Raw genomic sequence first — 14580 nt, 5'->3', positions numbered from 1 at the left:
TGTTTCCTCCCAGTGGACGACCAGTATGTCCAGTGTGACCGTGCATGTCTTGTTGTTTTGTAGTGGGAGCTCATTTAATGATGGTGTGTTTGAGTGTTAGGGTGGGGTTGGATGGGGAACCCCCCCCCCCCCCTCCCGTCTCTGCAGCTGATTTCTAATGGAATCTGGTTTGGGAGCTTGTGAATAATTCCTGTGGGGTGGGGTTTGTAGGTCATCGTGCCATTATGGCGTGTTCCTGGGATGTCTGAGGGAAGATGCATGCATGCATGCGTGCGTGTGTGTTTGTCTGGGTCTGTGTCTGTGGGGGAGGGGGGAGTAAGGCACGAAGGATTCAGCTGCATGTCTGGTCGAAGCGTCGCAGCTTCTCTTTGCACTCTGCTGTGGGTGGACACCGAGTGAACCCCTCCCCCCCCTCATCCCCCCTCCTGACCCACAAATCCCTTCCTCTGGGCAACAAAGGGATTATGGGAGAAACAGACAAACTACTTTTCTGAATTTACCTATGCAAAGTGTTTGCCCTGCTCGCCCTGGCTGCAGTCTTATCTCTCTTTGCTTTCTGTCACCTGATGCTCGGAACACTTTTATACTTTCTGTGCAGAACAGAACGCTGCAGTCTCAACGGAGGCTCTTTGTTTTCTCTATTTGAGACACTTGAGGAGGAACACTGAGCTTCTTCGGGGCCACCTGCAATAACAAATGACTCCCCAGCGTGGAGGAAACATCCACAAGCAGCACACTCTGGATGAGTCCTGATTTATTAAGATCCTGCACATGCCTGAGGGCGGTGCAGGAAATACAGCTCGAGGTGTTGCAAGAATGGAAAAAAAAAAAGAGCACCATTGTGCAGGCCAATTATATTCAGGAGCACATTCCTGGAGTGACAGTGTGTTACGTGGACAAATGCTTGGAGAGCAGCTTTCACCTGCGGTTGGTATTTCAGGACTCAAACAGCTTTTTAACTTTCCTTCCAGTTTGTGTGTGCAAGTCGAGTCTTTATGTGCCTCACCAGCTGGTCTCGGGTCAGACTGAGCACGTGCAGTTTGAACGCTCCTGAGAGAAAGCGACCCAGTCGGATCCTCCCATTATACTTCCTCCTCAGACTCCCCCGACGTTTCCTAATGAGCCTGCGTGTTAGCACGTACTGTGCCGTGATTGTTTCCGCTCCACGTTGGGCCTGATGATGAGAGATGGGCTGATATTTATGTTGAAGGGAAGAGCTTTGATTTGACACCACAGGAAGAACATGTGGGCTGCTGTTGTGTTGCACAGCGTTGGATTGTGTTTGACTCATTTCCAGATGCCGGGCTTGGGTGGTCACTCCCGTAGCCATGTTGCACAATCGGAGTTTACCGCGTGCAGTTAGTTAACTGAATCTAGTCTCTGACCTCCAGGTTTGAAAGAAGAGGAGCCTGCACGCCAGGTGTGTTTCAGCGCTCCACCACAGGATTGGAACAAAGTCACCGAGCTGTCGTGGTGATACTTCCTGTGCCACATGTTTTAATGATGATCTCATTCCCCTTGTGTGTTCACAGTGTGTTCACCATGGTCCAGCAGCATGAACTCAGGAACATGCGCCGTTTCATCCCGGCTCAATATAAGTCGACGAAGTTAAAGGCAGGGTTGGAAATTTAAAAAAACAAGCATGATTTTTGTGCTCACTTTTAAAGCCACGCCCCCTCTCTTACATGCACGCGTGCCATTGGTCCAGAAGCGTATTTCCGCTCGTGCATGGATGTGTGGGCTCGTGCATGCATGAGGTGGAGAGGCTTGATTGGTTTATTAAAAAAAACAAACCATCATCTGACATCGGTCGAAGTTTTCACATGTTTACAAACTGATTCTCTTTGTTCCTTTTTCAGAGAACTTGAGTTTTTAATCCCTGTCAGGACATGAAGACAATTTGAAGTGTGTTGTTGTAAATCCACTCTGATCCTGTATTTGATCATGTCTATAAACCCCTCTATTTCAGCCCTGCTCAGAACAGGCTGTTTCTGTGTCTGTAGCTTTAAATATGTAAATGAGCTGTGTCTGACCACGCCCCCTCTCTGGAAGGGCTCAGTGGTTTCTGGCACCCGATTGTTTATGCTGATTGATTATTTTGGTGACCTGTTGACCTTGTTGCTCACAGTGTGAAACGTACCGTGACACACGCCTGCGGTGTGTTGACATTTTGACCACAGAGACAGTGACGGCCGAGAGTAGCGTTAAGCCTCTCGTGCACCGACCGTAACAAGCTGCTGAGTGTCGTGTGAGGTATGAGGTGCGTGGCGTGCGTGGTGTGCGAGGCGGGCGCCACCGCGCTGACGGATGTGCAGTGACAGCCGTGAGATACGGCCTGTCGGACTCCCAGGTCAGGGATGGTGCGCTGAGCTCCCGTGTCATCAGAGCGGATAACGCCACTCTAAAGCCTCTTGTGTAAGAGAGCTGATCACCAAAGACAGGACGGGGGGGGGGGGGGTGACGTACGCGTCCTCCCGGCGCTCCTTCTATCCGTCACTGATCTCTGATCCTAACTCTTTAAGGAAAGGCTTCCTGAGAGGAGGCGCGGCGTGCTCTCTGCTGACCTGGAAACAGAGAGAGAGAGAGAGAGAGAGAGACGTTAGCGTTGTTTGATCTAAACCGCCTCTCTGCTTTTCTTTCTTTTTTTTTTGTTGATCTGATGAAGGACACGGCTGCATCTGTTTCCTGCTCCCGAGTGCGGCGGCGTTCCCCGTCACGTCGGATGAAGACACACGGGATAAATGGGAGGGATGAGTCACAGCTTTGTACCCGTGTTGTGACAAGCGCTTGTGCTCGTGTGCGAGCGGCTGGAGATATTGACGCGTGTGTTGGTGGTGTCGTTAAAAAGTGATGAACACAAACAACACGTCTGTCTGGAAGTGTTTACTCGTCCTTCGTCGCCGTGTTTACTCGGCTGGAATCCTTTGTTTGCTCCGTCAACAAACAAGCCGGCTCACATCGTGGGACATCAGTTCTTGTTGCCCCCCCCCCCCCCCCCCCCCCCCCCCCCTCAGGAAGCTCATCATCCACCTCCACACTCGGACCGATCCGTCTCCAGTGTGTGCGTGCGTCCTCCTGGGTGTCATCCTTCACCACCTGTCGGCTCCATTGTCCTCGCCCCTGAAGAAGAGCGAACCTGTGCGGCGACCTCTCCGCTCGCCCCTCTCCTCACCAGGCTGGTGCTTTTGTTCCTACCGGGGGTTTTTTGAAGGCAATCAGCGAGGGGGGGGGCATCCGTCTTCCCATTGACGGAGGCGTGGCGCTCGCTGCTTGCTGGGACTGATAGAGGACCACACATGATCGGGCTCCAGGACCCGGGCTCTCTCCGTGCGTGGGCACTGGCTCCTCTCTCTCTCTCTCTCTCTCTCTCTCTCTCGCTCGCTCACTCTTCTTCTCAGCCTTTTGTGCGGGCCCTTTCACTCAGCCTCAGCTCTGCTTTGTCCCTCCATCAGGGGCCCGGTGCCTCAGCGTCCCCTCCCTCAGCTTTGTTCGCTCCACCTACACTACGCCACCAACAAGTATTCCAGAGATGCCATGAATGCCGCTCTTTCTGCCGGCGTGAATGTTCCTCAGTGAAGGAGGAGAAAAGGAGTTTGAGATTTCATGTCGCTCCGGAGGTGCTGCTGATGGTTTGGGCAGTTTTCTTGACGTTGATGAATTCATCAAACACCGAGAACGACTCTCCTGACTCTGACAGGAAGTTCAGCACCATTCGGTTTTTTTTTCCTGGATGATTTCCTGCGTGGAGTTTCTTACATTTTCTCTCTTAATGAGATAAAAGTTTTTTTAAACAGTCAGTTCAAACCTCATGCATGCTTCAGTGCAGACGACCCCACAACAAAGAGCAGAGCCGGTCCCTGCAGACCCCCATCTCAGACCACAGGAATCCCCCACCAGGCCTTTCTTCATCCGACCTGCAGACATATTTATCATAGTGGAGTGAATATAAAACACAGACGGCTGCACTTAAAACCATAATATATGTCCCCCCGTCTCCACGTCCTCTGACGTCCGTCCGTGCAGCCATAAATCTGAATATGTGAGCTTTATTAAGTCTGTACGGACCTCTTTGATGTCTCACATGCAGCCCGTGAGCTTTGCGTTCTTCTTCCCTTCGTTACGTTTGACGTAGAAAAGTTCAGTCGAAGTCGGCGCTGACACTTCATCGACGTGCCGCCTGCAGGACTGACGATGAAGACGAGTATCACAGCATCCGACCTCCACGTTGTACTACTTTATATTTGTCCCTGTGGATAAAACAGGCATCAGTCACTCCATGCTAAGTGCTAATGCTAGCTCCCGGAGACTGCAGCAGTGTGGACTCATTCAAACACTTTGAATCTGTTTATCTCTCCCCACTCAGGTGGCCTTCAGGTAGTAAGGGGCGGAGCCAGTCCATGCACCGAGGCATGCTGGGTGTTTGAGTTGTAAGCTGAGGTTTTCCTCCTCTGCTCCAGTAAAATAATCTGCTCCACATACGCTCAGTTCTCAGAATCATCGTCGTCACATGAAAACTTGAAACACGCTGTTCACAGTGGTTACCACGGTTACCATCACCTCACCTCAATTGTCAAAAACAATGAACACGTGAAAAATGTTCTGGCCATCCCTCTGCAGGGACAGTTTGGGTCTCATCTCATTTACACATTCTGCTCACCACTCAGTGTCGTCTCTTTTAGTCTCATGTGATTTCATGTTTACATTTAAAAAACAATAAAAGGGGAGAAACCGACTCACAGAGTGACGTCACAAGAACAAAACACACTCTCTCTCTCCCCCCCACTCTCTCTCTCTCTCTCTCTCTCTCTCTCTCTCTCTCTCTCTCTCTCTCTCGTTTTGCCTTCACATACATCAACATTGTCTCTGTGTGAGTTGTTGATGCTTTCGTCGCCTGCTCTCCTCATCCAGGTCGCCGTGCTGCCCGGAGTGTTTGAGCAATCACAGGGTTAAAAAAAACAACAACACACATATCTTCATATCTGACCTCATCCAATCAAAGAGCAGCTCCTGAAGTGATGAAGACAGTCGGTCACAATTTAAAAAACCTCAGCGTTTGTACCCCGTCACGTCCCACAGGGAGATCAGGCTCAGATCGTTAACGGCAGCCAATTAGGAGGAAGAAAACAAGCATGTGTCTGCTGAAGAGTGAGCCGGCCCTCAGGACAAGAAGACTATAGATCAGTGAGTGTGATACGTGCTCATCGATTAAAGCCAGTTCATCCTGCAGGAGCTCAAAGCTAAACATGGAGCCGGGCAGTAATGAATCTGTTCTGAACCCTGCTGAGTGCTGCAGCTTCTATTGTGTCTAAGTCTGAGAAATGGGAAGAGAGGAGAAACGGCTGATAATACGACACGGAGCAAACATGAGCCGCACGAGGAAACACCTCTGTGAATGGAGGAGCTTTATTGGATACACACGTTCACACACACACACGCAGACACGGGACGCGTTCACACCTGCACGCCGTCGCGGAACGCGTTCACATTCAGGACGTTTCCTTCCTTTTTTCTCGTTTTTTTGCGCCTCGAAGCGTCGCTGTTAAAGAAACAAAGGCGAGTCTCCGTGTGACGGCGGCGAGCTGTGAATCAGCTGATCGACACGTTCACTGGATGTGTGTGTGTGTGTGTGTTTTAGAGAGTCTCCTCCTTCGGAGCGCCGTGTACGGAGGGCGCTGCTGCGGTTCCTGTGATTTGTGGCCATAAACACGTAAATGAGCTCCTTTGCAAAAAAGCAAATTGCCACCATGTGGAAGACAAAGCGTTTAAAAAGACGTAACGGGCTCTTGGGGTTAGTTTATTGGTGAACAAGGCAGCGCTGTCTCACGCGATGGAGGCCGACCGGCGCTGGAGAGTGGCGTTCTGAGCTGAAGAGCGTGCACCTCGCACAGTACGGTGGCCCTGAAGGTCAACACAAAAAGCTCACGATTCCATTTCTGATTCATGATTCAAAGTCTGTTACACTGTCAGACTCTTCCTGATCCCCTGAGGACCACCGAGCCCTCGTCCCTCCATCCGGACCCTGGCGGCGCCCTCGTGCTCACGTGGCTCTCGGCGGGGCGTCTCGGCTCCACGTGCCCTCAGTTAGGGAGCCTGAACGGGAGAGTTGAACAACTGGCCTGTTGTGATGGATCTAATGAGATCACTCAGAGCTGCATCCTCCAGCGCCGCCGTTCATTAAAGTAATGATTCCCCCCCCCCGTGTGTGTGTGTGTGTGCGTGTGTGTGTGTGTGTGTTTGTGTGTGTGTGTGTGTCTTGCTGTGTTGTAGTTGCAGACGGAGTCTAAGAAGAAGAGATCTGTGGAGGTTTATAAAAGTCCAATAAGCTGAGAAAAAAGCGAAGAAGTCGACCGCTCTCTGCCGACTTCAGCGTGCGCCGTTAGAGCTCGAGTTCGATTGGTTCTCTCACATTTATTTGTGACTGATTGATTGCACATTGCACATAGTCACTATTTCCCCCCCCCCCACCTGCATGCCTGCAGAGTGAGAAGAGCACTCAGCGTCTTCATATTTAAAGAGAGGGGGCCGTGTGGCGTGCAGGAGGCTTCAGATGGAAGACGGCCGGCCCACTAAAGACGTCGTCTCCTTTCTGCTCCAGCGGCCTCTCCCTGCTCCTCGTGAGCGGAGGCCTGGGTGCTCGCTCTGCAGAGCTGCTGTGCCTCGTAAAGCTGCTGGAAGGATGCAGGACAGATGATCCAGTCCCCCCCCCCCCAATCTGCTGTGATCCACACTCCAAACCCAAAGCAGAGAGCCTAAACGGGCCGATCTGGACGGGTCTCGCAGGCAGACACAGACGGTGCAGCCTCCTCGTCATCGATCGGCCTCTCGGCGCTCCGAACAGAAGAGCAGGAACAAACAGAACAAATTTATTACCCCGAGGCTGCGAAGGTCAGAGCGTGACAAAAAGGCCTCCTGTTGTGAGGAGGAGTGCTGTTGAGTGGCCCCCCTCCAATCAGAGCCGGGGCGAGGACGGCAGCATTAGACACGGGTCATTCACAGGGGAAACATGGAGGGCGAGCTGCTCTCGGAACAAAGAGCGTTTTCTTGTCTCTTACTGGGATGTGACGTTAATTTAAAGCACAAATCTGTGCGGGGAAATGTTCCACTTCAGTGTTTTATTAAAGCTTAAAGAGACACAGAGGAGCCATTTTCTTTTCTGTCGGCTCTCTGACATGTCCAGAGGTCAGAGGTCAAGTTTACAGCATATAACACATTTGAACAGGGCAAACACATTGAGACTGAAGAAATAATAAAAATCCCTGAAGTGACATCTGAACACATGTTTGAATAAAAAGCCTTAAAGTTCAATCGATTTAAATAAATGAGAGTTTGGAGACGACGGACACGTGTTGATGTCCAGCGTTCTTCCCTCGTGCGTGCTCGGCTGTCCTCGGCCAACGGGAGATCAGATTGTAAATAATGAACATCTTTAATGATGAACTCTAAAGAGGAGTTCAGGATTCAGAGAGTCCCTGACAAAGAGAGAGAGGCCGGGCGATCCAGCAGCTCCCTGCTGTCCTGCCACAGCGAGCACATGCTGACAGATTTATTGGATGGAATAAATCGGAGTGTATATCACCCCGCGCCGCTCTGCACAGGAAGCTCTTTTAATTGGCTCCTGCACCTGGAACTGACTATAAAACATCGGCTAACTTTAAAAAAAGTAGGGCTGGTGCGTTTTGTGATTTGTTTGGAAAGTGATGTCGACGTTTTAGTGTCCAAACGCTCCAAATCAGCTGTGTGTAGAAATGCTCGAGTTGAAGGGTTGGGAGGAAGTGGGCGGCTGGATCAAAGCGAGCGGCGGCCTTCAGGCCTGTGCTGGACTTCAGAGGACTGAGCAGGACTCGCTCCGGACCCTGGCTGCGTCACACCGGAGGGGGGAGGGGGGGTTGAATGTGGAGCTGCCAGGATTCCTGCCCTGCCAGCGCCCGTTGGCCGGACAGAAGTGTGGCTCGCCGGTTGGTCGGTTGCGTCGCTGGCTGGCGCCGTGCTCGGCTCTGACCATCGTCATGCAGGTCATGCCCTGCAGCGGCCACCCAGCGCAGGGAGCTCACACACACACACACGGCTCGCTGCCGGACCAGCCTGCCCCGCTTCAGGCTCGGCGTCTTCGTGTTTGCGTGTGTGCCATGAGTGTGTGTGATGGAGCCAGAGGAGCCGCTCATGCACACACACACACACACACACACACACACACACACACACACACACACACACACACTCATTAAGGGAGGCTTCTTCTTCTTCTTGACTAAACGTTATGTAATGTTTTGTTGTGCAGTCCTTACATCACTGTCGCTACGTGCAAACCGGTCGTATCGGCAGAGCTGCCATATGACAGGACACGTTGCCATGGAAACAGCGGATGTTAAGTGATGCATAAGGAAGCGTGAGCTGCTCCTGATTTTAAAAAAAACAACAAAAAACCGTCATGTAGATTCTACTCGGGTACGTTAGCTCGTTCCACTTAATTTGGTCGTCATGACAACGGTCAACTCAGTTTGTTTTCATCTGGGCTGTGTGTGTGTGTGTGTGTGTGTGTGGAGTAGCAGAGAGAATCACTCCCATGATTCCCCGCCAGCCTAACGACCTGGCTCAACGTGTTGATTAACCTCCACGGTTTCTGACCTTTATCCTGACTCGCCATCGCCACTGTGGCGGAGCGACGCATCAGCTGGAACGCTTTTCTAATACTGCGTGTCAGAGTGATCTCCAGAGAGGCTGAATCGGAGAACTCGGCTCTGTGTGAAGACAATGAGCCTGTTCCTTTTCTCCCACTTTTATTACGGTTTACTAATCACATGTGTCGAACGAGAGAAAGCAGCCATTTCATTCCAAACAAAGGAGATTTTACGGCGTCCCCTGTGGCCGTGTGTTGGCGTTCTCTCCGTGTCCTCTCCAGGCCTCTCGTGTTTTCACTCTGTGTACTGAGTGGATGTCAAAGATAACATATTTAATCATTGAGTCTCTGATGCCTTTCGAGCCTTTAATCATATTTAGCGCTAAAGAGCGACACTCAAAATGACAGCGAGCCCTGTGATTGGTCCACGGCTGCGTTCCCCCCATCCTCCTCTGTTCCAGCGGCCGTATTATTCACTCTCCTCTGTTTTAATCTCTGCAGTCGTTTCAGTTTCATCAACGGCTGCTCGATATTCTCCTTCTCCATCATCTCGCTTTTAGTCGCCATGGTTACCTGTACACAAACAAGCAGAGCGCGCGAAGGAAAACCGGAAAATTAGACACAGAAGTCGCTCTGCTCAGCTCGCGTTGGTTGTGTTTTCATCAGGGTGTAGGCTGTTGGATCCCAAAGTGGGGGGTCAGGAGGGGGTCGCGAGACGCCCTCCTTAAAAAAAAAAAAAAAAAAAAAAAAGCTCTCTTCACTCTCTGAGGTGTGTGTGTGTGTGTGTGTGTGTGTGTGTGTGTGTGTGTGTTCCTCTTTGGGTCAGGGGCCACCATGTGGACCCCCAGTCTTTGGGAGCCCCTGGTGTAGATGGAAGTATTAATCAGACTTCATGAATGTTGAATCAGTGTTCTGTCCTCATGTTGAAGAGGAGCGAGGAGCTCACCCCCCCCCCCCCCCCCCCCCCCATCCTCCCGTCCCCCCGTCCCGTCCCGTCCTCCCGTCCCCCCCCTCATTAAATGTTGATGCCTGCTTATATTTGATGGAGTTTGGCGTCCGCGCTCTGCCGCTGGAGGGTCTCATCCAATGTGTCCAAAATCATAATTGTCCTCCATGTTTGTGCATCTCATCTCCGTCCCGCTCCGCGTTAATAATTGATGTATTTAAATTTGCTCTTTTTGGGGGTTTGATTGATTTTTCTTTTTCCCACTGAATAAATTCATCTCAGCGGCCCGGAGGCACGAAAACAGGACGTCGTTCATCCGTCACTTCGGAGAGCAGAAACAAATCATAAGAAGGCTTCACTCCTTTTGGTTATAAAACATTTATTCAAGCGAGCAGATTGAATATGTGAAGTTTGCCCCCAAAGTGCAGCGAGGTGCGGCGTTAATCACGTGCTCGGTGTGCCCATGAGAGGAAACGCTAGACTGAGAGGCTGCCGGACACGGCGAGCGGGCGGGCGGCCTGCCCCGGAGTCTCCGTGGGCACTCTGTAAATACCACTGTGCCTCCTCCACATATTAAAGCTGCTTGATGACATGGACTTGGCAGACCTTCGATCACTTTTCCCCAAACTCCCACCAGAGTTCACTTTCTTCCCACAGATAGATTTTACAGGATGACGTTGGAAACTAAAGCTGGAGATTTTTTCCCCAAACCAATCCTTCAACCTTTTGACACACGCTCGCTCAGATACTTCCCGAGAGTCTGGAGATCACTGGAACGTCAGGTTGTCGATAAATCGGAGTCAGTCTGTGAAGAATTAAAGAAAAGATGAAGAGAAAAGATGATGGCGTGTTTGGGGCGATCAAGCTGCTGGTCGTTTAGACATTTTGTAGCAGATTGGCGAAATTTCTATTTAAAAAAAAAAAAAAAAAACACATATTGGATGTTTAGGATTTCTGTTTTGGTTTCCATGGTAACGAAAACGGTATCCATACTGTTTTATCTTTTTTTACCGGAATCTGAGAGTTCAGGTAAACGGACTTGAGTGTGTGTTGTGTTTTTTTTTTTTTTGTTTTTTTTTTGGCCTTCTGACCAATCAGAGCGTTTTAGTTTTAAGCGTTTTAAGTGTTTTGCTCGAGGACACATTGAACATGTGACTGCAGGAGCTGGGGATCGAACCCCCAACTCTACCACTGAGCCTCAGCCTCATTAATATCACTGAAAAATATTTTTTTTACAAAGCTTTTTTTTTTTTTTTTGTCACCAGTTATGAATCAATAACCGTAACCATGGTTACCAAATTAAAGCGAGTTCAGTCTCCTTGTCTGGCATCATCGAATGAGCCACTTTTCAAAATGGTGGAAGCGTCAGTTCCTGTTCTCCGACGTGTTAAAGGTTCAGGGACGAGGCTTTTTTTTTTTGAGCGTCCTTCAGCCGTCACCGATATTTCCAGCGCACTAAATGTAAATGTGCTCCGAGTGATTCCAAGGCCTCTCAGCACCGGCATCTATCGGTGAGGATGTTTTTGCTCTTTCTTCAGGCTTCGGAGGATTTATTCTGAAGGTTTGATTTGATTCCGACGGCTCCGTTTCACTCACCGCTTCATCTCAAATTCATGGAATAGTTGTGGAGGGAAAATCCTGATGACACGTCCTTGGTTTTCAATCTCCTTTTAGAAGATCCAGCCGCCCCTCCCGTGTGCACGCTCGATGCCTGGACTGCAAAGTAAAGCCAATCAATCTGCAATCTCTGCTGGCCTCTCTTCCCACATTATAAGTGAGACTGATCCAGGGGGTCAAGAGGTCAGCGCTCACATGATTGTTTCTCAGGAGCGCTTTTCATGGACGTATTCTGAAGTCAGCAGAAACGACTCAGAGGAGGAATAGTTTTAGATCAGACTCATGATTACACCTGATTACAGCCTCAAATGTAACAACCACTCATTACATTTTGTGTCCTTGTTAGATTTCAGGGTCCAATAAGGCGTCACAGTACGCTGCTAACCATGCAGCGTACTGTAGTACTTAGTTTCTGTGACGCGGATACACACGTTTCCAAAGGCAAATCTTCGTTAATAATGATGATCAGAGTGTCTGTGGGAGGCAGAGGAGGAGAAACAGCTGGCTCAGAGAGGAGCAGACGGCAGCAGGGACTGACGCTGAACGCTGACGTACAGCGAACACAGCTCAAAGTGTTCGAGGCAGAGAGAACTGAAAGTCAGTGTTCGACCCTTCAGTTAAATGTTCGTCTCTGTTTAAGAGAGTTTTTAAAAAAGTGAAGTGAAGTGTGTCCTGCTTCCATGTGAAGTTAGTACGCTCGTTAGCTCGTTAGCTCGTTAGCTCCAGCGTCCGCCTCCTGACACACCAACACACGGCTGAGATCCACACAAGCTGTGGACGGATCAGAGCTGGCAGCAGGAAGTAGATGATGGAGACAGAGTAATGTAGAGAGGTTCTTTAGGGGCTTCTCTTGTTAGCGCCCCCCTCCCCCCCCCCCCTCGTTCCTCTGGGAGGCGGCGCTCAGGCGCGTGGTTGTCAGAGGAATGTGCTCCCGGCTGCACACACAGGTTCCTTCCTGCTGCCAGCCGCTCCGAGAAAGGAGTCCAGAAACTCGATCTCTGTCTCCAGCTGGCCTTTTGGCTGATGATGGAGGAGGAGGAGGAGGAGGAGGAGGAGGAGGAGGAGGAGGAGGAGGAGGAGGCCTGCAGAGGATTCAGGATTTTGCTCTAGATTGAGATGACTTGACTTGACGCTCATCTGTCCCCGTGTCTCTCGGCCCGTCTTTGAGGGATCACCAGCAGGTCGTCTGAAGACGGAGGCCGCTCCTGCACGCCGGCTCAGGCGGCGACTGGCACTGGCAGCTTTCTGTGCGTCGCTGCCAGAAAATCTTTTTGTGGTTTTGAGGCAATATATAAAGTATCTGGGCTCGCTGAGCTCCACCGCAGTGCGCTCTGGAAAAAGAGAACACTTGTCTCCAGAATGGCTCTGATATGTAATTGAACCGTAATGCCTCGTATGGGAGCATCTCGCGCTGGAATGAAGATCTCGCCTGACAAATGGGCGAGAGAAAATAAGCTGGCGTATCTAAATGAAGCGGAGAAGTCGGGCTACTGGCTGCGAGGGCCCGCTGGTGGAGGGCTGCAGGAGCCAGAGAAACCCAATCATCCGTGTGCCGACATCCAGAGCTTTTCTATTAAATCCCAGCTGATCATTTCTCTGCCTCGTCCAACATCCCGAGGCCAAGGCAGGTAGTTTTCATTTCCCTCAGATCCATCACGTCTGCTCGGCCCTCTCAAAGGGAGCGCCGGTTCATTTCGGGGGGATTTGACGAATGCTGCACCACACCAAAGTCCCCGTGAGCTTCTCGGCATTGAGAAAGGAGAGCTGCCAAGGCGGAGTGTTATTTTAGAGAGCTCCACAAACAGCCGAGGGAGCCGTTTCATAACCTCCGAGTCGAGCTCCGTTCAGCGTCTCCACCATTAATATTTATTTAATTTACACATTTCAAACCCTGGTTCATCTCGTCTGGCGCTCGCTCAGCCGTCCATGTGACCTCTGTGACGCCGCTGCACTCGGATGCTCGTCACGTGTCACGTCCCAATCACCGCACCTTTTAATTGCGACACCTCCGCCTCCCGCGGCGAGCAGCCGAGCAGCCCGGCCCCTTCTGAAGGGAACAACATGTCTGCTTCTCTGTTGACCCCCGCTGGCTTCCACCCACGCCGCCGACATACACAACCTGTTGTCGGACGTGGCGGCGCTACACGGGGGTCACAGAGGTCAGGTCATCTCGTGCAGAGTCAGAGCACACGGCCGTCGTCCTGTCTCATGGAGCCATGTTTCTGTTTCCTCTGCCCTGTCGAGCATCACCGCAGCTCGCCCTCTCTCTCTCTCTCTCTCTCTCTCTCTCTCTCTCTCACGGCATTCCCCGCCTGCGTGCCAGTATTTGTTTGTGGTAAAAGGGTGGGGTGCTTTTTTGCTTAATCCCCGAGTCCGCAGCTGTAAGAGCTGTGGCGGCGGCGGTGGCGAAGCAGCCCCGAGCTTGAAGCTCACCCTCTGCTTTCTGCTGTTTGTGAACGCCACACGACCGCACTCTCAGGGCCGAGCTGTTGTGAGCGCTTCATTTCATAGCAACCTGTGTTTTGTGCTGCGTCGGCGCTAAGTAAAGAATGGCTGTGCATCTTTCTCTGAGAGTCTGCAGCGTGTGTTTTCAGACACAGCTCTTCTCCTGAATGTGGCGGGGAGATAAACGTTAGCGTTAGCTGTTAGCTGCTGTGTCCTTCATTAATCTGTCTGCAGTTTTCATCTTTCTTACTCGTGTCCTGTGTGTCTCTTTACAGCCGTGCAATCAAGACCAACCAGGACCTGCTCCCAGAGACCCCCTGGACGAACATCTTCTACGATGACTTCTGGGGCACCTTGCTCACGCACAGTGGAAGCCACAAGTCCTACCGGCCTCTCTGCACCCTCTCCTTCCGTCTCAACCACGCGGTGGGAGGCGTGGAGCCGTGGGGTTACCACCTGGTGAACGTCGCCATCCACGGGGCGGTGACGGGCCTGTTCACGTCTCTGGCGGGGCTGCTGCTGGGGGGGGGCCCGTGGAGCCTGCTGGCCGGCCTGCTCTTCGCCTCTCACCCAATCCACACGGAGGCGGTGGCCGGCGTGGTGGGCCGGGCCGACGAAGGCGCCGCCCTCTTCTTCCTGCTGTCGCTGCTTTGCTACGTGCGTCACTGTAAGCTGCGCGGCCGCGCCGGGCCCTGGAGGCTGGCGGCGTGGTTCCTGCTCAGCCTGGGCTGCGCCGCCTGCAGCATGCTGTGGAAGGAGCTCGGAGTGACCGTGCTGGCCGTGTCGGCGCTGTATGACGTCTGCGTTTTCCACGGACTCAAGCTGAGGCAGGTCGTCACGCTTCTCCACAAGGTAAACAGTTTGATCTGCAGCTTTATCACAGGGAAGAATGTGTGGAACAACATGGGAACATCCACATATGAGAGGGTCCGTGTGTGTGTGTGTGTGTGTGTGT

The 14580-nt window shown here is 51.6% G+C and overlaps 1 protein-coding gene across 1 annotated transcript in view; it reads left to right on the top strand.

The window, feature by feature from the left end:
- The window catches only part of tmtc2b (transmembrane O-mannosyltransferase targeting cadherins 2b), an 84563-nt gene that overhangs the window by 21427 nt on the left and 48556 nt on the right, over nt 1–14580 (top strand). The window contains exon 2 of the mRNA XM_079346021.1: nt 13901–14477. Coding sequence (XP_079202147.1) covers nt 13901–14477 — 577 coding nt within the window. The remainder of the gene's footprint in view (nt 1–13900; nt 14478–14580) is intronic.

This window comes from Symphodus melops, assembly GCF_947650265.1.
Source record: "Symphodus melops genome assembly, chromosome: 6".
NCBI classification, from domain to species: Eukaryota; Metazoa; Chordata; class Actinopteri; order Labriformes; family Labridae; genus Symphodus; species Symphodus melops.
This window is presented reverse-complemented; position numbering and strand designations above follow the sequence as displayed.